The sequence below is a fragment of the Salmo salar genome, chromosome ssa13 (genome assembly GCF_905237065.1).
Source record: "Salmo salar chromosome ssa13, Ssal_v3.1, whole genome shotgun sequence".
Classification (NCBI taxonomy): domain Eukaryota; kingdom Metazoa; phylum Chordata; class Actinopteri; order Salmoniformes; family Salmonidae; genus Salmo; species Salmo salar.
Window position 1 is genome coordinate 97,851,907 of NC_059454.1, and position 22,170 is coordinate 97,874,076.

The window sequence follows — 22,170 nt, forward strand, 5'->3', positions numbered from 1 at the left end:
ACTGCAATACAGTCTTTTGATTTAGCTACACAAGACAATATGGGGTGGGGGGATTCATTCATTCATTAATTTATTCCCAATTGACACACAAGGGCATATTTTGTACTATACCAATCATTTATCAGACATTTTTCAATATTTTGTTGATTCATTTATTTGCAATAGAATAGAGACTGAGAGGCGTAATTAACTATATTGAGAGAAGTACTGTAATTATCTCAGGGAACTATAATCCCACAGAACAAACAATTCTCTTATATCCGGTCTATCGGACATATTGCAGTGTAACAATATGTGTTCATGCTTTGAAAACATTGAAGAACAACTACAGGAATACTCGGCCTCTCGTTTCAAATTCAGTCTACGAAACGGGTATCTACATTTTATAGAAAGTATTACTTGATGTACGCCATAGTCTAAAACATGCCTGTGGGTAGTAAAAAGGGAAGCGTTATATTCTCAGATTTTAGAGCATTGGGGCTGTATTCGAATCACATCCCACACGTGGTACGTTACCATAAGAAACACCGAGAATTCTACGCTGTGACAGCCGTGGGAAATTGTTTCCACACCTACAATGTAAGTGCCTATTATGTTGGTAAATGTAATGCTAAAGCTAGCTATTTACTTATCACATATACTTCACGTCAGTGGCACTCATAATACATTGCCTTTGCATGATGCAGGTTCGGCGTTATGGATGGGCCAGGTCCATCCTACCACACCAGCTTCTTGCCCTTTCAAATAAAATATTGATAATTTATTTGACCGAGAAGCGCACAGACAGACGGACAGACGCATCAATCTCAGTTAAAGCGTCAGAGCGAGCGAAATAGCATCCCTCTTGTCTCAGTATATGTAAGACCATGCATTTGATGCTGTCTGGACCAAAGAGTATTGAATGTCATACTATTTCTGGCCAGACAGCATCAGCTCCTTGGCATACAAATCAAACTTTATTTGTCACCTGCGCGGAATGTTTGGACCTTACCGTGAAATGCTTACTTACAAGCCCTTAACCAACAGTGCAGTTCAAGAAAGTTAAGAGAATATTTACCAAATAAACTAAAGTAAAAAATAATAAAAAGAAACACAATAAAGTATCAATACAGGGCATGTTTCTTGTTTAGCCATGCAGTCGTGGGTGAACAGGGAGTACAGGAGGGGACTAAGCACACACCCCTGAGGGGCCCTAGTGTTGAGGATCAGTGTAGCAGATGTGTTGTTGCCTACCCTTACAACCATGCTGTTGTGAGCCATGACCAGCCTTTCAAAGTACTTCATTTGCTACCGATGTGAGTGCTACGGGGCGGTAATCATTTAGGCAGGTTACCTTCGCTTCCTTGGGCACAGGGACTATTGTGGTCTGCTTGAAACATGTAGGTATTACAGACTCGGTCAGGGACAGGTTGAAAATGTCAGTGAAGATACTTGCAAGTTGGTCGCACATTCTTTGAGTACACGTCTTGGTAATCCGTCTGGCCCTGCGGCTTTGTGAATGTTGACCTGTTTAAAGGTCTTGCTCACTTTGGCTACCGAGAGTGTTATCACATGGTCATCCAGAACATCTGGTGCTCTCATGCATGCGTCAGTGTTGCTTGCCTCGAAGCGAGCATAGAAGGCATTTAGCTCGCCTGGTAGGCTCTCGTCACTGGGCAGCTCGCGGCTGGGTTTTGCTTTGTAGTCCATAATAGTTTAAGCCCTACCCCATCCGACGAGCGCCAGAGCCGGTGTAGTAGGATTCAATCTTAATCCTGTATTGACTCTTTGCTTGTTTGATGGTTCAACTGAGGGCATAGTGGGATTGCTTATAAGCGTCTGGATTAGTGTCTCGCTCCTTGATAGCGACAGCTCTAGCCTTTAGCTCGATGCAGATGTTGCCTGTAATCCATGGCTTCTGGTTGGGATATGTACGTACAGTCACAGTGGGGACGACGTCGTCGATGCACTTATTGATGAAGCCGATGACTGAGGTGGTATACTCCTCAATGCCATTTGATGACTACCGGAACATATTCCAGTCTGTGCTAGCAAAACAGTCCTGTAGCGTAGCATCCGCATCATCTGACCACTTCCTTATTGAGTGAGTCACTGGTACTTCCTGATTTAATTTTTGCAGGGTGCTGTTTTGCTCACCCGGATGCTTTCTCCGGTGACATAGTTTCTGCAGATGAAGAGGCGAAGCTAGAGAGCTCACTCTTGCCAAAATCTATCCTAAATAAGCCCAATGCTTTTCAATGGGTAAAATATGGAGACTGCCTTCCCGCCTTTGGGACAAAGACTACCATTGTTAAGGCTGAGACAAGAGCATCTTATCATTTATATACAGGTCTCTAGATTCAGCCTCTTGCGAATTGTAAAGGAAAGTTGGCGTGTGCACAGTGGATGCTGAATTCAGTATTCCCTAAAGTAAATTGTTTCGCCAAAATTATGTAATTACACCTGTCTAAATAAAATAATTCAAAATACTTCATGAGGTAGCATGACTTAGCCACAGAGGATCATTAATAGCTGTGATTTGAAACAATCCACAAGTGTGTAGTCCTATGCCTCTTTGGGAAGCCTGCAATTTGGGTAGTAAATGTGACAACGGGTTTAGTTGACTGAGTTGCGGCTGTCAGTGATAAGCATCTAAAATATGTGTGAAGACGCTGCCCTGCCTCACACAGGAAGCGGCGCAGGTCCTAATCCAGGCACTTGTCATCTACCGTCTGGATTACTGCAACTCGCTGTTGGCTGGGCTCCCTGCCTGTGCCATCAAACCCCTACAACTCATCCAGAACGCCACAGCCCGTCTGGTGTTCAACCTTCCCAAGTTCTCTCACGTCACCCCGCTCCTCCGCTCTCTCCACTGGCTTCCTGTTGAAGCTCGCATCTGCTACAAGACCATGGTGCTTGCCTACGGAGCTGTGAAGGGAACGGCACCTCCGTACCTTCAGGCTCTGATCAGGCCCTACACCCAAACAAGGGCACTGCGTTCATCCACCTCTGGCCTCTACCTCTGAGGAAGCACAGTTCCCGCTCAGCCCAGTCAAAACTGTTCGCTGCTCTGGCACCGCAATGGTGGAACAAGCTCCCTCACGACGCCAGGACAGCGGAGTCAATCACCACCTTCCGGAGACACCTGAAACCTCACCTCTTTAAGGAATACCTAGGATAGGATAAAGTAATCCTTCTACCCCCCTTAAAAGATTTAGATGCACTACTGTAAAGTGGTTGTTCCACTGGATATCATAAGGTGAATCCACCAATTTGTAAGTCGCTCTGGATAAGAGCGTCTGCTAAATGACTTAAATGTAAATGTAAATGTAAAGATAATATGTCTTGAGTATAAAATGTTGCAACATTAAGGGGAAGGGTGTGTGACAAAGATATGGCGCTTATCTCTCCAGAAAGCATGAACTCAGCACTCCAGAATGTACTCAATGTCTCCTACCAATTCTTGCGCATTGTTTGTTTTATTGTGTGAATTGTTTTCCCTTTTTTACACATTTGCAAAAAATTCTAAACCTGTTTTGCTTTGTCATTATGGGGTATTGTGTGTAGATTGAGGAAAAAAAACTATTTAATCAATTTTAGAATAAGGCTGTAACATAACATAATGTGGAAATAGTCAAGGGGTGTGAATACTTTCCAAATGCACTGTATAGACACACCGATGTGTTTTAATCAAATCAACTATATTCACTGAGCTTGTCTGATGCTTTAAGCACACTATTTGATTATATACAGTTGAAGTCGGAAGTTTACATACACTAAGGTTGGAGTCATTAAAACTCGTTTTTTTAACCACTCCATAAATTTCTAGTTAACAAACTATAGTTTTGGCAAGTCGGTTAGGACATCTACTTTGCACTAGCGGTACTGTGACAACAATTTTGGACCCCTAGTGGTCCCCCTATATGTGGAGTATGAAATAATTTTTACATAACAAATGTTGGCTATTGTTCTTTTTTTACATCCGTTATTAGACAGTGGCAGCGCGGAACACTAACTTAACCCACATATTTTCTAGATGGACGGCTTTAGGTGGAACACAACAGTATCGTACCACATCCATCTGCATTATGAACATGGTCTTTTGCCTGCTAATGCCTGCAATGCAGTGAAGAAAACTATATGACAACAATAACGTCTAATGTAACTGGCCCCTCTAACAGTACAACTGGCCCCAGCTTGGCCCCCCCAGTTGAAATGAAGAACCGCCACTGCTACTTTGTGCATGACACAAGTAATTTTTCCAACAATTGTTTACAGACAGATTATTTCACTTATAATTCACTGTATCAGTGGATCAGAAGTTTACATACACTAAGTTGAGTGTGCCATTAAACAGCTTGGAAAATTCTTGAAAATGATGTCATGGCATTAGAAGCTTCTGATTTGAGTCAATTGGAGGTGTACTTGTGGATGTATTTCAAGGCCTACCTTCAAACTCAGTGCCTCTTTGCTTGACATCATGGGAAAATCAAAAGAAATCAGCCAAGACCTCTGACAAAACATTGTAGACCTCCACAAGTCTGGTTCATCCTTGGGAGTAATTTCCAAATGTATGAAGGTACCACGTTCATCTGTACAAACAATAGTACACAAGTATAAACACCATGGGACCAAGCAGCCGTCATACCGCTCAGGAAGAAGACGCGTTCTGTCTCCTAGATATGAACGTACTTTGGTGCGAAAAGTGCAAATCAATCCCAGAATAACAGCAAAGAACCTTGTGAAGATTCTGGAGGAAACAGGTACAAAAGTATCTATATCCACAGTAAAACGAGTCCTATATCAACATAACCTGAACGGCCGCTCAGCAAGGAAGAAGCCACTGCTCCAAAACCGCCATAAAAAATTACGGTTTGCAACTGCTCATGGGGACAAAGATCGCACTTTTTGGAGAAATGTCCTCTAGTCTGATGAAACAAAAATAGAACTGTTTGGCCATAATGACCATCGTCATGTTTGGAGGAAAAAGAGGGAGGCTTGCAAGCCGAAGAACACCATCCCAACCGTGAAGCATGGGGGTGGCAGCATCATGTTGTGGGGGTGCTTTACTGCAGGAAGGACTGGTGCACTTCACAAAATAGATGGCATTATGAGGATGGAAAATGATGTGGCTATATTGAAGCAACATCTCAAGACATCAGTCAGGAAGTTAAAGCTTGGTCGCAAATGGGTCTTCCAAATGGACAATGACCCCAAGCATACTTCCAAAGTTGTGGCAAAATGGCTTAAGGACAACAAAGTCAAGGTATTGGAGTGGCCATCACAAAGCCCTGACCTCAATCCTAAAGAAAATGTGTGGGTAGAACTGAAAAAGCGTGTGCGAGCAAGGAGGCCTACAAACCTGACTCAGTTTCACCAGCTCTGTCAGGGGGAATGGGCCATAATTTACCCAACTTATTGTGGGAAGCTTGTGGAAGGCTACCCAAAATGTTTGACCCAATGTAAACAATTTAAAGGCAATACTACCAAATACTAATTGACTGTATGTAAACTTCTGACCCACTGGGAATGTGATGAAAGAAATAAAAGCTGAAATAAATCATTCTCTCTACTATTATTCTGACATTTCACATTCTTAAAATAAAGTGGTGATCCTAACTGACCTAAGACAGGGAATTTTTACTAGGATTAAATGTCAGGAATTGTGAAAAACTGAGTTTAAATGTATTTGTCTAAGGTGTATGTAAACTTCCGACTTCAACTGTAATTAGGACACACACATGACTAGATGGAGTCTGACCGCAATTGATTTGATTGTGGCAGCCTTAGGCTTGCTGTGTTTAAAATGAAATAAAATAATAATAATTGACAGCGAGTGACTGTGTGACTAGCACCCGTTGTCTTTCTCTCCTCCCTGCTGCAGCGACCAGCACAGAACATTAACAGTGTTTATTGCGCTGTCCGTGTTGCTGAAGCTGCAACATAAAATATATAATAAAGTGGTCAGATCGTCAGATGAAGCAGATGCTAAACTGCAGGACTGTTTTTGCTATCACAGACTGGAACATGTTCCGGGATTCTTCCGATGGCATTGAGGAGTACACCACATCAGTCACTGGCTTTATCAATAAGTGCATCAAGGATGTCGTCCCCACAGTGACTGTACGTACATACCCCAACCAGAAGCCATGGATTACAGGCAACATTTGCACTGAGCTAAAGGGCAGTGCTGCCGCTTTCAAGGTGCTAACCCGGAAGCTTACAAGAAATCCTGCTATGCCCTGCGACGAACCATCAAACAGGCAAAGCGCCAATACAGGGCTAAGATTGAATCATACTACACTGGCTCCGACACTCGCCTTATGTGGCAGGGCTTGCAAACTATTACAGACTACAAAGGGAAGCACAGGCACGAGCTGCCCAGTGACACGAGCCTACCAGACGCGCTAAATCACTTCTATGCTCGCTTTGAGGCAAGCAACACTGAGGCATGCATGAGAGCTTCAGCTGTTCCGGATGACTGTGTGATCACGCTCTCCGTAGCCGACGTAAGTAAGACCTTTAAACAGGTCAACATACATAAGGCTGCAGGGTCAGACAGATTACCAGGACGTGTGCTCGGGGCATGTGCTGACCAACTGGCAGGTGTCTTCACTGACATTTTCAACATGTCCCTGATTGAGTCTGTAATACCAACATGTTTCAAGCAGACCACCATAGTCCCTGTGCCCAAGAACACAAAGGCAACCTGCCTAAATGACTACAGACCCGTAGCACTCATGTCAGTAGCCATGAAGTGCTTTGAAAGGCTGGTAATGGCTCACATCAACACCATTATCCTGGAAACCCTTGACCCACTCCAATTTGCATACCGCCCAAACAGATCCACAGATGATGCAATCTCCATTGCACTCCACGCTGCCCTTTCCCACCTGTAAAAAAGGAAGACTAATGTGAGAATGCTATTCATTGACTACAGCTCAGCGTTCAACACCATAGTGCCCTCAAAGCTCATCACTAAGCTAAGGATCCTGGAACTAAACACCTGCCTCTGAAACTGGATCCTGGACTTCTTGACGGGCCGCCCCCAGGTGGTGAGGGTAGGTAGCAACACATCTGCCATGCTGATCCTCAACACTGGAGCCCCCCAGGGGTGCGTGCTCAGTCCCCTCCTGAACTCCCTGTTCACCCACGACTGCATGGCCAGGCACAACTCCAACACCATCATTACGTTTGCAGACGACACAACAGTGATCACAGATAACGACGAGACAGCCTATAGGGAGGAGGTCAGAGAGCTGGCTGGGTGGTGCCAGAACAACATCCTATCTCTCAACGTTACCAAGATTAAGCAGATGATTGTGGACTACAGGAAAAGGAGGACCGAGTACGCCCCCATTCTCATCGACGGGGCTGTAGTGGAGCAGGTTGAGAGCTTCAAGTTACTTGGTGTTCACATCACCAATAAACTAGAATGGTCCAAACACACCAAGACAGTTGTGAAGAGGGCACGACAAAGCCTATTCCCCCTCAGGAAACTAAAAAGATTTGGCATGGGTCTTGAGATCCTCAAAAGGTTCTACAGCTGCAACATCGAGAGCATCCTGACTGGTTGCATCCCTGCCTGGTACGGCAATTTCTCGGCCTCCGACCGCAAGGCACTACAGAGGGTAGTGTGTACGGCCCAGTACATCACTGGGGCTAAGCTGCCTGCCATCCAGGACCTCTACACCATGCGGTGTCAGAGGAAGGCCCTAAAAATTGTCAAAGACCCTAGCCACCCCAGTCATAGACTGTTCTCTCTACTACCACATGGCAAGCGGTACCGGAGTGCCAAGTCTAGGACAAAAAGGCTTCCCAACAGTTTTTACCCCCAAGCCATAAGACTCCTGAACAGGTAATCAAATGGCTACCCGGACTATTTGCACCCGTATTTTACGCTGCTGCTACTCTCTGTTTATCATATATGCACAGTCACTTTAACTATACATTCATATACATACTACCTCAATTGGCCCGACCAACAATTGCTCCTGCACATTGGCTAACCGGGCTATCTGCATTGTGTCCCGCCACCCACCACCCACCACCCGCCAACCCCTCTTTACGCTACTGCTACTCTGTTCATCATATACGCATAGTCACTTTAACCATATCTACATGTACATACTACCTCAATCAACCTGACTAACCGGTGTCTGTATGTAGCCTCACTACTTTTATAGCCTCGCTACTGTATATAGCCTCGCTACAGTTTTTCACTGTCTTTTTACTGTTGTTTTTATTTCTTTACTTACCTATTGTTCACCTAATACCTTTTTTGCACTATTGGTTAGAGCCTGTAAGTAAGCATTTCACTGTAAGGTTGTATTCGGCGCACCTGTTGTATTCGGCACATGTGACAAATAAACTTTGATTTGACATAATTACAGCCATTTCTGGCTGAAAAGTTCTGTTTCGAAATCCCTCATTTGTTTAGGAAAAATATTCCCTCAACCCTTGCTCTTTTTACGTGACACATGTATGCATTGCATGCGCGTGACCAATAGGGCCAGACCTATATCAAATCATAATGTTTACTGGTTGCTCAGGAGGTGAAGGGGGAATTTGTGGAATAAATTAGACTAGTTGTGGAAAATACTGGAGATCCAGAAAAAGAATGTAAGGAGCAATGCATGCATATTATGTGTGCCAAACAGGTACTGTTAGATTTTGGTTTCATCCAACTTTGGTTTTAGAAGTGGGGGACAATTATTATTATTTTTAATATTCAGTTGGATAACAGCCTACCCGATAGTTCGGAGGCGTCCGCATGGTCCTAAAGCACACCCTTTACCAGCCAAATTTGTGAAACTGTTTATCCGACATGTTGTGGTTGTGTGAAGCTTGGTGCTCACGGAATCAGTGAGCTATTAAACAAGCACTCAAACAGGCATCAGAAGCAGGATCTGAATTGCAATTTGTACAATCAATATGTTACAAATTGCAATTTGTACAATATGTTACAAATTGCAATTAGTACAATATGTTACAAATTGCGAATTTGTACAATATGTTGCAAATTGCAATGAGTACAATATGTTACAATTGCAATTAGTACAATATGTTACAAATTGCAATTCGTACAATATGTTACAAATTACAATTTTTGTAGCTAATGTTAGGAATTAAGGGGTTAGGGATTAAGTTTAGGGTTAGGGAATGGAGATGGGTTTGCTAACGTGCTAAGTAGTTGCAAAGTAGCTAAAAAGTACTAACAAGTAGTTGTCTATCTCCTCATTTGAATTCCATGCTGTCACAGTTACCAGCCCTTTCAAGCTTAACATCCTTATCATTTATCGCCCTCCAGGTTCCCTTGGAGAGTTCATCAATGAGCTTGACGCCTTGATAAGTTCCTTTCCTGAGGATGGCTCACCTCTCACAGTTCTGGGTGACTTTAATCTCCCCCACGTCTACCTTTGACTCATTTCTCTCTGCCTCCTTCTTTCCACTCCTCTCCTCTTTTGACCTCACCCTCTCACCTTCCCCCCCTACTCACAAGGCAGGCAATACGCTTGACCTCATCTTTACTAGATGCTGTTCTTCCACTAATCTCATTGCAACTCCCCGCCAAATCTCCGACCACTACCTTGTATCCTTTTCTCTCTTGCTCTCATCCAACACTTCTCACTCTGCCCCTGCTCGGATGGTATTGCGCTTCGCTCTCTCTCACCCGCTACTCTCTCCTCTTCCATCCTATCATCTCTTCCCTCTGCTCAAACCTTCTCCAACCTATCTCCTGATTCTGCCTCCTCAACCCTCCTCTCCTCCCTTTCTGCATCCTTTGATTTTCTCTGTCCCCTATCCTCCAGGCCGGCTCGGTCCTCCCCTCCTGCTCCGTGGCTCGACGACTCACTACGAGCTCACAGAACAGGGCTCCGGGCAGCCGAGCGGAAATGGAGGAAAACTCGCCTCCCTGCGGACCTGGCATCCTTTCACTCCCTCCTCTCTACATTCTCCTCTTCTGTCTCTGCTGCTAAAGCCACTTTCTACCACTCTAAATTCCAAGCATCTGCCTCTAACCCTAGGAAGCTCTTTGCTACCTTCTCCTCCCTCCTGAATCCTCCTCCCCTCCCCCCTCCTCCCTCTCTGCGGATGACTTCGTCAACCATTTTGAAAAGAAGGTTGACGACATCCGATCCTCGTTTGCTAAGTCAAACGACACCGCTGGTCCTGCTCACACTGCCCTACCCTGTGCTTTGACCTCTTTCTCCCCTCTCTCTCCAGCTGAAATCTCGCGTCTTGTGACGGCCGGCCGCCCAACAACCTGCCCACTTGACCCTATCCCCTCCTCTCTTCTCCAGACCATTTCCGGAGACCTTCTCCCCTTCCTCACCTCGCTCATCAACTCATCCTTGACCGCTGGCTACGTCCCTTCCGTCTTCAAGAGAGCGAGAGTTGCACCCCTTCTGAAAAAACCTACACTCGATCCCTCCGATGTCAACAACTACAGACCAGTATCCCTTCTTTCTTTTCTCTCCAAAACTCTTGAACGTGCCGTCCATGGCCAGCTCTCCTGCTATCTCTCTCAGAATGACTTTCTTGATCCTAATCAGTCAGGTTTCAAGACTGGGCATTCAACTGAGACTGCTCTTCTCTGTGTCACGGAGGCTCTCCGCACTGCTAAAGCTAACTCTCTCTCCTCTGCTCTCATCCTTCTAGACCTATCTGCTGCCTTTGATACTGTGAACCATCAGATCCTCCTCTCCACCCTCTCCGAGTTGGGCATCTCCGGCGCGGCCCACGCTTGGATTGCGTCCTACCTGACAGGTCGCTCCTACCAGGTGGCGTGGCGAGAATCTGTCTCCGCACCATGCGCTCTCACCACTGGTGTCCCCCAGGGCTCTGTTCTAGGCCCTCTCCTATTCTCGCTATACACCAAGTCACTTGGCTCTGTCATATCCTCACATGGTCTCTCCTATCATTGCTATGCAGACGACACACAATTAATCTTCTCCTTTCCCCCTTCTGATAACCAGGCGGCGAATCGCATCTCTGCATGTCTGTCAGACATATCAGTGTGGATGACGGATCACCAGCTCAAGCTAAACCTCGGCAAGACGGAGCTGCTCTTCCTCCCGGGGAAGGACTGCCCGTTCCATGATCTCGCCATCACGGTTGACAACTCCCTTGTGTCCTCCTCCCAGAGTGCTAAGAACCTTGGCGTGATCCTGGACAACACCCTGTCGTTCTCCACTAACATCAAGGCGGTGACCCGATCCTGTAGGTTCATGCTCTACAACATTCACAGAGTACGACCCTGCCTCACACAGGAAGCGGCGCAGGTCCTAATCCAGGCACTTGTCATCTCCCGTCTGGATTACTGCAACTCGCTGTTGGCTGGGCTCCCTGCCTGTGCCATTAAACCCCTACAACTCATCCAGAACGCCGCAGCCCGTCTGGTGTTCAACCTTCCCAAGTTCTCTCACGTCACCCCGCTCCTCCGCTCTCTCCACTGGCTTCCAGTTGAAGCTCGCATCCGCTACAAAACCATGGTGATTGCCTACGGAGCTGTGAAGGGAACGGCACCTCCATACCTTCAGGCTCTGATCAGGCCCTACACCCAAACAAGGGCACTGCGTTCATCCACCTCTGGCCTGCTGGCCCCCTACCTCTGAGGAAGCACAGTTCCCGTTCAGCCCAGTCAAAACTGTTCGCTGCTCTGGCACCCCAATGGTGGAACAAGCTCCCTCACGACGCCAGGACAGCGGAGTCAGTCACCACCTTCCGGAGACACCTGAAACCCCACCTCTTTAAGGAATACCTAGGATAGGATAAAGTAATCCTTCTAACCCCCCCCCTTAAAAGATTTAGATGCACTATTGTAAAGTGGTTGTTCCACTGGATATCATAAGGTGAATGCACCAATTTGTAAGTCGCTCTGGATAAGAGCGTCTGCTAAATGACTTAAATGTAAATGTAAATGTAATGCTATAATGCTAATGTTGTATGTGATGAGATTTGAAAACGCAACCTTTGGGTTGCTAGAAGTTTTTTTGTATTTTTGCCTTGTTATATGTAACCATACCAAACGTAACATATCATATTTATTTGAGTATCCCGGTATTACCTTTACTATGTCTAGTCTGAGACCAGTCTGCTAATTATAATCTCTTAATCAAAGTGGTTATTTAGTGGTCCTAGTGGTGATCCTCAATGGGCCTAGTTATCAGTAACCATAGCAATGACTTAAAAGAGTAAATTATCAGTTCACCTTTTTGCACAATCCATTGGCCATTCCATTGTTTTGTTTGGTGATGTCCATTCCATTGTTTTGTTTGGTGATATCCATTCCATTGTTTTGTTTGGTGATGTCCATTCCATTGTTTTGTTTGGTGATATCCATTCCATTGTTTTGTTTGGTGATGTCCATTCCATTGTTTTGTTTGGTGATATCCATTCCATTGTTTTGTTTGGTGATATCCATTCCATTGTTTTGTTTGGTGACGTCCATTCCATTGTTTTGTTTGGTGATATCCATTCCATTGTTTTGTTTGGTGATATCCATTCCATTGTTTTGTTTGGTGATGTCCATTCCATTGTTTTGTTTGGTGACGTCCATTCCATTGTTTTGTTTGGTGACGTCCATTCCATTGTTTTGTTTGGTGATATCCATTCCATTGTTTTGTTTGGTGATATCCATTCCATTGTTTTGTTTTGTGATGTCCATTCCATTGTTTTGTTTGGTGACGTCCATTCCATTGTTTTGTTTGGTGATGTTGTCAACTATTTGTCATATTGCAGGTCAAGAACCTTGGAATCGTTGCTGTCAGTAAGTAGGACGCACGCACATTTCCTGATTTGACATTACCATTCACAGCAGGACTTTCTGCCTACAGAAATCAACAACAAAATACATAGCTATGTCCCAAATCTGCCACTGTTTGCTCTTCCCAATGTGGGCATGTGTCAAGGAAGGGCATACATCAGAAAGATTTGATTCGGTTGATGTATGTCAGAAGGTTTCCCCACTGTGTATGATGTCATGTCACTGAGTCTAGCTACCTTTTTATTAATTCAGCATTGTTACAGTTTCTAATATATAGCTATCAATGTTACCATTTGACAGTAGATTTATGGAATGTGTGATATTTTCTAAAGGTAATGCACTTCCAGAGGACATATCATACCTTGCAACTGATCGCATGCTGGTCTATGTTGCAAATGGGAGAAAAGTAACAGCATTTGCTAGGAACAAAGAGGTAAAGTAGCCATTCCTTCACTTATGATGACTAAACACTACATGACCAAAAGTTTGTGGACACCTGCTGGTCGAACATCTCATTCCAAAATGATGGGCATTAATATGGACGGTGCCATGTTGAAGGTCACTGAGCTCTTTAGTAAGGCCATTCTACTGCCAACATTTGTCTATGGAGATTGCATGGCAGTGTGCTCGACGTTATACACCTGTCAGCACCCATATACGGGTGTGGCTGAAATAGCCCGAATCCACTCATTTGAGGGGGTGTCCACATACCTTTGTGTGTATAAATAGAGTATTATATTGAATACTTTATTTTACTGAAAATGATATTTGAAACTGTTTAGGCCGTCTACTTGTCATGACCTTCTCTGTCTGAAAAATACAGTACCAGTCAAAAGTTTGCACACACCTACTCATTCCAGGGTTTTTCTTTATTTTTTCTATTTTCTACATTGTAGAATAATAGTTAACACATCAAAACTATGAAATAACACATGGAATCATGTAGTAAGTCGCAAAAACCATGAAGCGCTATGATGAAACTGGCTCTCATGAGGACCGCCACAGGAAAGGAAGACCCAGAGTTACCTCTGCTGCAGAGGATAAGTTCATTATAGTTACCAGCGTCAGAAATTGCAGCCCAAATAAATGCTTCAGAGTTCAGGTAACAGACTAGAGGTTGACCGATTAATCGGAATGGCCAATTAATTAGGGCCGATTTCAAGTTTTCATAACAATCGGTAATCGGTATTTTTGGCCACCGATTTCCCGGTTTTTGTATTTAATTTTTTGTATTTTTTTTTAACTAGGCAAGTCAGATTAAGAACACATTCTTATTTTCAATGACGGCCTAGGAACGGGGGTTAACTGCCTTGTTCAGGGGGGATTCGGGGATTCGTTTTTGCAACCTTCCGGTTACTAGTCCAACGCTCTAACCACCTGCCTTACATTGCACTCCACGAGGAGCCTGCATAGCAGGCTGACTACCTGTTATGCGAGGGCAGCAAGAAGCCAAGGTAAGTTGCTAGCTAGCATTAAACTTATCTTATCAAAAACGATCAATCTTAACATAATCACTAGTTAACTACACATGGTTGATGATATTACTAGTTTATCTAACGTGTCCTGCGTTGCATATAATCGATGTGGTGCCTGTTAATTTGTCATCGAATCACACCCTACTTCGACAAACGGGTGATGATTTAACAACCGCATTTGCGTAAAAAACACTGTCGTTGCACCAATGTACCTAACCATAAACATCAATGCCTTTCTTTAAAATCAATACACAAGTATATATTTTTAAACCTGCATATTTAGTTAATATTGCCTGCTAACATGAATTTGTGTCACTTCTCTTGTGTTCCGTGCAAGCAGTCAGGGTATATACAGCAGTTTGGGCCGCCTGGCTCATTGCGAACTGTGTGAAGTCAATTTATTCCTAACAAAGGCCGTAATTAATTTGCCAGAATTGTACATAATTATGACATAACATTGAAGGTTGTGCAATGTAACAGGAATATTTAGACTTAGGGATGCCACCCATTAGATAAAATATGGAACGGTTCCGTATTTCACTGAAATAATAAATGTTTCGTTTTCGAAATGATAGTTTCCGGATTCGACTATATTAATAACCAAAGGCTCATATTTCTGTGTGTTATTATGTTATAATTAAGTCTATGATTTCATATTTGTTAGAGCAGTCTGACTGAGATGGTTGGCAGCAGCAGGCTCGTAAGCATTCATTCAAACAGCACCTTCGTGCATTTTGTCAGCAGCTCTTCGCAATTCTTCAAGCATTGCGCTGTTTATGACTTCAAGCCTATCAACCCCCGAGATTAGGCTGGTGTAACCCATGTGAAATGGCTACCTAGTTAGCGGGTGCGCGCTAATAGCGTTTCAAACGTCACTCGCTCTGAGACTCGGGAGTGGTTGTTCCCCTTGCTCTACATGGGTAACGCTGCTTCGAGGGTGGCTGTTGTCGATGTGTTCCTGGTTCGAGCCCAGGTAGGAGCGAGGAGAGGGACGGAAGCTATACTGTTACACTGGCAATACTAAAGTGCCTATAAGAACATCCAATAGTCAAAGGTATATGAAATACAAATGGTATAGAGAGAAATAGTCCTATAATTCCTATAATAACTACAACCTAAAACTTCTTACATGGGAATATTGAAGACTCATGTTAAAAGAAACCACCAGCTTTCATATGTTCTCATGTTCTGAGCAAGGAACTTTAAACGTTAGTTTTTTTACATGGCACATATTGCACTTTTACTTTCTTCTCCAACACTTTGTTTTTGCATTATTTAAACCAAATTGAAATGTTTCATTATTTATTTGAGGCTAAATTGATTTTATTGATGTATTATATTAAGTTAAAATAAGTGTTCATTCAGTATTGTTGTAATTGTCATTATTACAAATTAATTAATTAATTAAAAAATTGGCCGATTAATCGGCAGCGGCTGTTTTTGGTCCGCCAATAATCGGTATCGGTATTGGCGTTGAAAAAATCATAATCGGTCGACCTCTATAATAGACACATCTCAACATCAACTGTTCAGAGGAGACTGCGTGAATCAGGCCTTCATGGTTGAATTGCTGCAAAGAAACCACTACTAAAGGTTACCAATAATAAGAAGAGACTTGCTTGGGCCAAGGATCACGAGCAATGGACATTAGACCAGTGGAAATCTGTCCTTTGGTCTGATGAGTTCAAATATGCGATTTTTGGTTCCAACCGCCGTGTCTTTGTGAGACGCAGAGTAGGTAAACGGATGATCTCTGCATGTGTGGTTCCCACCGTGAAGCATGGAGGAGGACGTGCGATGGTATGGTGGTGCTTTGCTGGTGACACTGTCTGTGATTTATTTAGAATTCAAGGCACACTTAACCAGCATGGCTACCACAGCATTCTACAGCGATACTCCATCCCGTCTGGTTTGCACTTAGTGGAACTATCATTTGTTTTTCAACAGGATATGACGCAACACACCTCCAGGCTGTGTAAAGGCTATTTGACCAATAATGAGAGTTATGGAGTGCTGCATCAGATGACCTGGCCTCCACAATCACCTGACCTCAACCTAATTGTTATGGTTTGGGATGAGTTGGACCGCAGAGTGAAGGAAAAGCAGCCAACAAGTGCTCAGCATATGTGGGAACTCCAAAGCTGTTGGAAAAGCATTCCAGGTGAAGCTGGTTGAGAGAATGCCAAGTGTGCAAAGCTGTCATCAAGGCAAAGGGTAGCTACTTTGAAGAATCTATAATATAACATATATTTTGATTTGTTTAACACTTTTTTGGTTACTACATGATTCCATGTGTTATTTCGCAGTTTTGATGTCTTCACTATTATTCTACATTGTAGAACATAATAAAAATAAAGAAAAACCCTTGAATGAGTAGGTGTGTCCATACGTTTGACTGGTACTGTATATAAAATCAATATAGTAGATATAGCACTAGCTGAGCTCACACACTGGCTTTAACCTAAATGTAGTCTTGATGATAGTGAATTACATTGATTCTACTGTTAGGTTCTTATTTGTCAGAGTAAATAACTCACGGACACTAGAGAAGCTTTAACCAAGTTTAATTCTTCCCAAAGGTTCTGTACAGCTGTATTCAGACAGCAAAACAGTTCTCACCATCACAGTTATATACATCCCACTTTAGGACACTCCTCCTTCTCTCTCCAATCGTTACATCTTATGGTTCAACAGAAAGAAGGTAACCAGATACTAAACCCTGATTACTCCCTTAAGGGGAACTGACCTCACCTCCTAACCTCAACCCCTCCTTCCCCTAGTCCACAGATGTCCATCTGTCTCCCCTATCTCAACCGTTGTTCTACTCCCTTCCACCCAACACATTCCAAATCTATCTGTCTTCCCACGGAGAACCATTCACTTCTGACACACAACCCAGTCTCTTTCACTCTTCCTATTCCAGGCGTCTTCTCTATCATTTATTTAATATCTCAATGTTCAAAGTTTAGCCGATTCCAACAGTACTAAACTGACTGAGACGTTGCGTCTATCCAGGTTGTCCACACGTACACTGGCCATGGAGCTGATGTTCACCTCCTGCTTCCTTTCGGGGATCACGTTATTTCTGTGGACAGGGACAATGTTGTCGTTGTCTGGGACGTGGAGTCAGAGGGTTGGTGTTGCAAAAGAATGCTTAACATAACATTGGGATAATATTTGATGCCATCTGTTCCAATAAACCTTGAGTAGAAAATGTTTTGGTTAAAATAATGATCAGTAGTACTTTTTTGGTTTTCCAATTTAACCAGTTCTTGTGAAGTGCATGAAATTGTGTTCTTCCCACAGAGGAGTACCTGCAGATAACATTTGACAAAGTGTCATTTGAAGTGTCTGCTTTAATGCACCCAAGCACTTACCTGAACAAGATCCTGTTTGGGAGTAGCCAAGGAGGTTTCCAGCTCTGGAATGTCAAGTCCAAGTACGGTCGTTCATGTAGAATTATAATTTAGTTATGAAATCTGTAAACTGATGGAAGGACAGCACAACCAAAGATCTGTAATGCACCTGACTTTGTTATAGTGTGCTTTATCAAAGTTTGGTCTTAAAATTAGGACAACTTGACATTCTCTGTACTCATTAAGTGGATTCCTTTTATTTGAGCAAACTCCTGTATACCTTCCCAGGATGGGCAGTAGGAGTCCCAGTGCTTCAGCAGGTTGGTTGGAGTATATTTATTCTCAAAGCTGAAACTGAATTAATACATATTTTTGTTGTTGAGGAATTGCCAGCCATACATATGTTCAACTCCTTTCACGTACTGTATAGAATGGTTAAGGTACTGTGTTGTTTCATATATGACACCCCTTAAGGTCCTATATGGAACCAATTTTGGTTCAGTGAAGAAGAACCCCTGGGGGTTCTGATCAAAGAACCCTACAAAAGGGTTCTATATAGAACCTTTAGGGGTGCAATATATGAAGCAAGCAATAAAAACATTTATGGTTCAATCTAGAACCTTTTCTTCTAAGCATGTAGGGCTTATATACATCTCCATTGTATATCTAAGGGGGGCATACAGTGTATTCGGAAAGCATTCAGACCCCTTCACTTTTTCCACATTTTGTTACGTTTCAGCCTTATTCTAAAATGGATTAAATAGTTTTTTCTTCTTCTCGTCTATCTACACACAATACCCCATAATGACAAAGGAAAAGCAGTTTAAAAAGTTTTTTTTTGCAAATGTATAAAAAAAAGGAAATATCACATTTACCTAAGTATTCAGACCCTTTACTCAGTACTTTGTTGAAGCACCTTTGGCAGCAATTACAGCCTGGAGTATTCTTTGGTATGACGCTATATTTTATTTTATTTAAACTTTATTTAACTAGGCAAGTCAGTTAAGAACAAATTCTTATTTACAATGACGGCCTAGGAACAGTGGGTTAACTGCCTTGTTCAGGGGCAGAATGACAGATTTTTACCTTGTCAGCTCGGGGATTCGATCTAGCAAACTTTCGGTTACTGGCCCAACACTCTAACCACTAGGCTACCTGCCGCCCGAAAAGTACTAAGTGGGCACACCGGTGTTTGGGGAGCTTCTCCCATTCTTCTTTGCAGATCCTCTCAAGCTCTGTCAGGTTGGATGGTGAGCGTCGCTGCCCAGCTATTTTCAGGTCTCTTCCGAGATGTTTGATGAGGTTCAAGTCTGGGCTCTGGCTGGGCCAATCAAGGACATTCAGAGACTTGTCCCGAAGCCACTCCTGCATTGTCTTGGCTGTGTGCTTAGGGTTGTTGTCCTGTTGGAAGGTGAACCTTCACCCCAGTCTGAGGTCCTGAGTTTTTCATCATCGATCTCTCTGTACTTTGTGCCCTTCATCTTTCCATCGATCCTGAATAGTCTACCTGCCGCTGAAAAAGATCCTCAAACAGCATGATGCTACCACCACCATGCTTCGCTGTAGGGATGGTATTGGCCAGGTGATGAGCGGTGCCTGGTTTCTTCCAGACCTGACGCGTGGCATTCAGGCCAAAGAGTTCGATCTTTGTTTCATCCTACCGGAGAATCTTGTTTCTCATGGTCTGAGAGTCCTTTAGGTGCCTTTTAACAAGCTCCAAGCAGGCTGTCATGGGCATTTTACTGAGGAGTGGCTTCTGTCTTGCCACTCTGCCGTAAAGGCCTCACTGGTGGTGCTGCAGAGATGGTTTCCTTCTGGAAGTTTCTCCCATCTCCACAGAGGAACTCCGGAGCTCAGTCAGTGACCATCGGGTTCTTGGTCACCTCCCTGACCAAGGCCCAGTTGCTCAGCTCTAGGGAGTCTTGGTGGTTCCAAACTTCTTCCATTTAAGAATGATGGAGGCCACTGTGTTCTTGAGGACCTTCAATGCTGCAGAAGGTTTTTGGTACCCTTCGGCAGATCTGTGCCTCAACACAATCTTGTCTCGGAGCTCTACGGACAATTCCTGCAACTCCAATATTAGGAAGGTGTTGTCACTCCCTGACCTGAGAGAGACGGTTTATTTCTCTATTTTGTTAGGTCAGGGTGTGGGGTGGGTATTCTATGTCATTATATTTGTATGTTTTGGCCAGGTATGGTTTCCAATCAGAGGCAGCTGTCTATCGTTGTCTCTGATTGGGAACCATACTTAGGCAGCCTTTTCCCACCTGTGTTGATGGGTAATTTTCTGTTTTGTGTTTCTGTACCTGACAGAACTGAGCGCTTTCGTTTCCCTTTGTTATTTTTGTTCGAGTGTTTGTTTGATTGAAATAAATAATCATGAACACGTGCCACGCTGCATCTTGGTCACCTCTCTACGACGATCGTTACAGAACTACCCACCACAACTGGATCAAGCAGCGTGCCCGGGAGGAGATGGATGCCTGGTCTCTGGAGGAGTTGGAGGAGAGGATAGACTGGACTTGGGGGCAAGTGTTGGACAGATACAGAAGCCTGCCGGGGAAGCAGGTGATGGCAGCGAGAGAGGAACTAGCCCGGCAAGGACGGAAGCACGAGAGCCAGCCCCCCAAAAAAATTGGAGGGGGGGGGCATATGGCTAGATTGGCGGAGTCAGGGTTGAGACCTGAGTCAACTCCCCATGCTTATCGTGGTGAGCATGTGCCTGCTCCTCGCACTCTCCCTCCAGTGCGCCTCCACAGCCCAGTACGTCCTGTGCCTGCTCCTTGCACTCTCCCTCCAGTGAGTCTATTCAGCCTGGTACGCCCTGTGCCTGCTCCACATACCAGGCTGTCAGTACGTCTCCTCAGTCCGGTGAGACGCGTTCCGGTGAGACGTAAGAAGCCTCCAGTGATGATCCATGGCACGAAGCCTCCAGTGATGATCCATGGCTCGGAGCCTGTAGGGATGATCCATGGCCCGGAGCCTCCAGTGATAATCCATGGCTCGGAGCCTCAAGTGATGATCCATGGCAAGAAGCCTGTAGGGATGATCCATGTCCCGGCGCCTGTAGGGAAGATCCATGGCATGAAGCCTCCAGTGATAATCCATGGCAAGAAGCCTGTAGGGATGATCCATGGCCCGGAGCCTCCAGTGATGATCCATGGCACAAAGCCTCCAGTGGTGATCCATGACGCGGAGCCTGCAGTGATGATCCATGGCATGGAGCCTGTAGCGACGGTCCCCAGTACGGAACCTCCTGAGACGGCCTGCAGCCCGGAACCTCCTGAGACGGCCTGCAGCCCAGAGTCTTCAGCGGCGGTCCACGGTCTGGTTCCTCCGGTGACAGAGAAGCGGGCGGAGTGGGGGCTACGCCCCAAACCAGAGCCACCGCCAAGAATAGATGCCCACTCGGACCCTCCCCTATAGGTTCAGGTTTGCACCTTTGGGGGAGGGGGGTGGTACTGTCATGCCCTGACCTGAGAGAGACGGTTTATTTCTCTATTTTGTTAGGTCAGGGTGTGGGGTGGGCATTCTATTTCTATGTTTTGGCCAGGTATGGTTTCCATTCAGAGGCAGCTATCTATCGTTGTCTCTGATTGGGAACCATACTTAGGCAGCCTTTTCCCACCTGTGTAGGTGGGTAGTTTTTTGTTTTGTGTTTCTGTACCTGACAGAACTGTGCGCTTTCGTTTCCCTTTGTTATTTTTGTTCGAGTGTTTGTTTGATTTAAATAAATAATCATGAACACGTGCCACGCTGCATCTTGGTCGCCTCTCTACGACGATCGTTACAGGTGTTCATAATGTTTTGTACACAGTGTAATATTTCTGGCGGCTGGTAGTCCTGTCGGACATATTGGACTGTGGGATCTAGAGGAGAAAAAGCTTGTGTGTCAAATGAGAGATGCCCACAACACAGCTATTGCTGGACTAACATTCCTCCATGGCGAGCCTCTTCTCATCACCAATGGGGCTGATAACAGCATTCAGGTTAGTGGTACTTAGAGGGCATCAGTGTTAAATTGCTGTAAACAATTGTCCTTTTTTTCAGACATGTCTCAATACACAGTTTTTACCTACAGAGCTTAAAGCTTTTATTTGGACATCACTAGTTGCAAATTCAGCACTGCTAACACAATCCAGTACCAACATACCATAGGGTTATGAAGAATTCATATGTTTGACCATTGAGTTTTGAATGCTCAAAGTCCTATTCCGCAGGTGTGGATCTTCGACACGGCGGGCGGAGGAGGCCGTCTACTCAGGAGTTGTCTGGCACATTGCGCCCCGCCCACTAAGGTCCAGCACCATGGCCTGAACGGGCATCACATTCTCAGTGCTGGTATGTGTGACTTGCTGTCTCATGTGGCTCAGTTGGTAGAGCATGGTGCTTGCAACGTCAGGGTTGTGGGTTTGATTTACACTGGGGACCAGTACAGAAAAAGTATGAAAATAGGTGCACTCACTACTTACTGTAAGTCGCTCTGGATAAGAGCGTCTGCTAAATGACTAAAATGTATCAGGCAGTTATATAAGGCATCTATGAGTTTCTAGTAAAACTATTAGATTTCTCCCTAATCCGCTGTACTCTT

General features: G+C 44.4%; 1 protein-coding gene across 1 annotated transcript in view; it reads left to right on the forward strand.

The window, feature by feature from the left end:
- The first annotated feature begins 423 nt into the window (after nucleotides 1–423).
- The window catches only part of LOC106568368 (WD repeat-containing protein 36-like), a 34,063-nt gene continuing 12,316 nt past the window's right edge, over nucleotides 424–22,170 (forward strand). Inside the window, exons 1-8 of the mRNA XM_014138661.2 lie at nucleotides 424–579; nucleotides 12,724–12,751; nucleotides 13,081–13,181; nucleotides 17,239–17,356; nucleotides 17,530–17,662; nucleotides 17,845–17,895; nucleotides 21,397–21,568; nucleotides 21,800–21,920. Of these exons, the coding sequence (XP_013994136.1) occupies nucleotides 424–579; nucleotides 12,724–12,751; nucleotides 13,081–13,181; nucleotides 17,239–17,356; nucleotides 17,530–17,662; nucleotides 17,845–17,895; nucleotides 21,397–21,568; nucleotides 21,800–21,920 (880 nt within the window). The remainder of the gene's footprint in view (nucleotides 580–12,723; nucleotides 12,752–13,080; nucleotides 13,182–17,238; nucleotides 17,357–17,529; nucleotides 17,663–17,844; nucleotides 17,896–21,396; nucleotides 21,569–21,799; nucleotides 21,921–22,170) is intronic.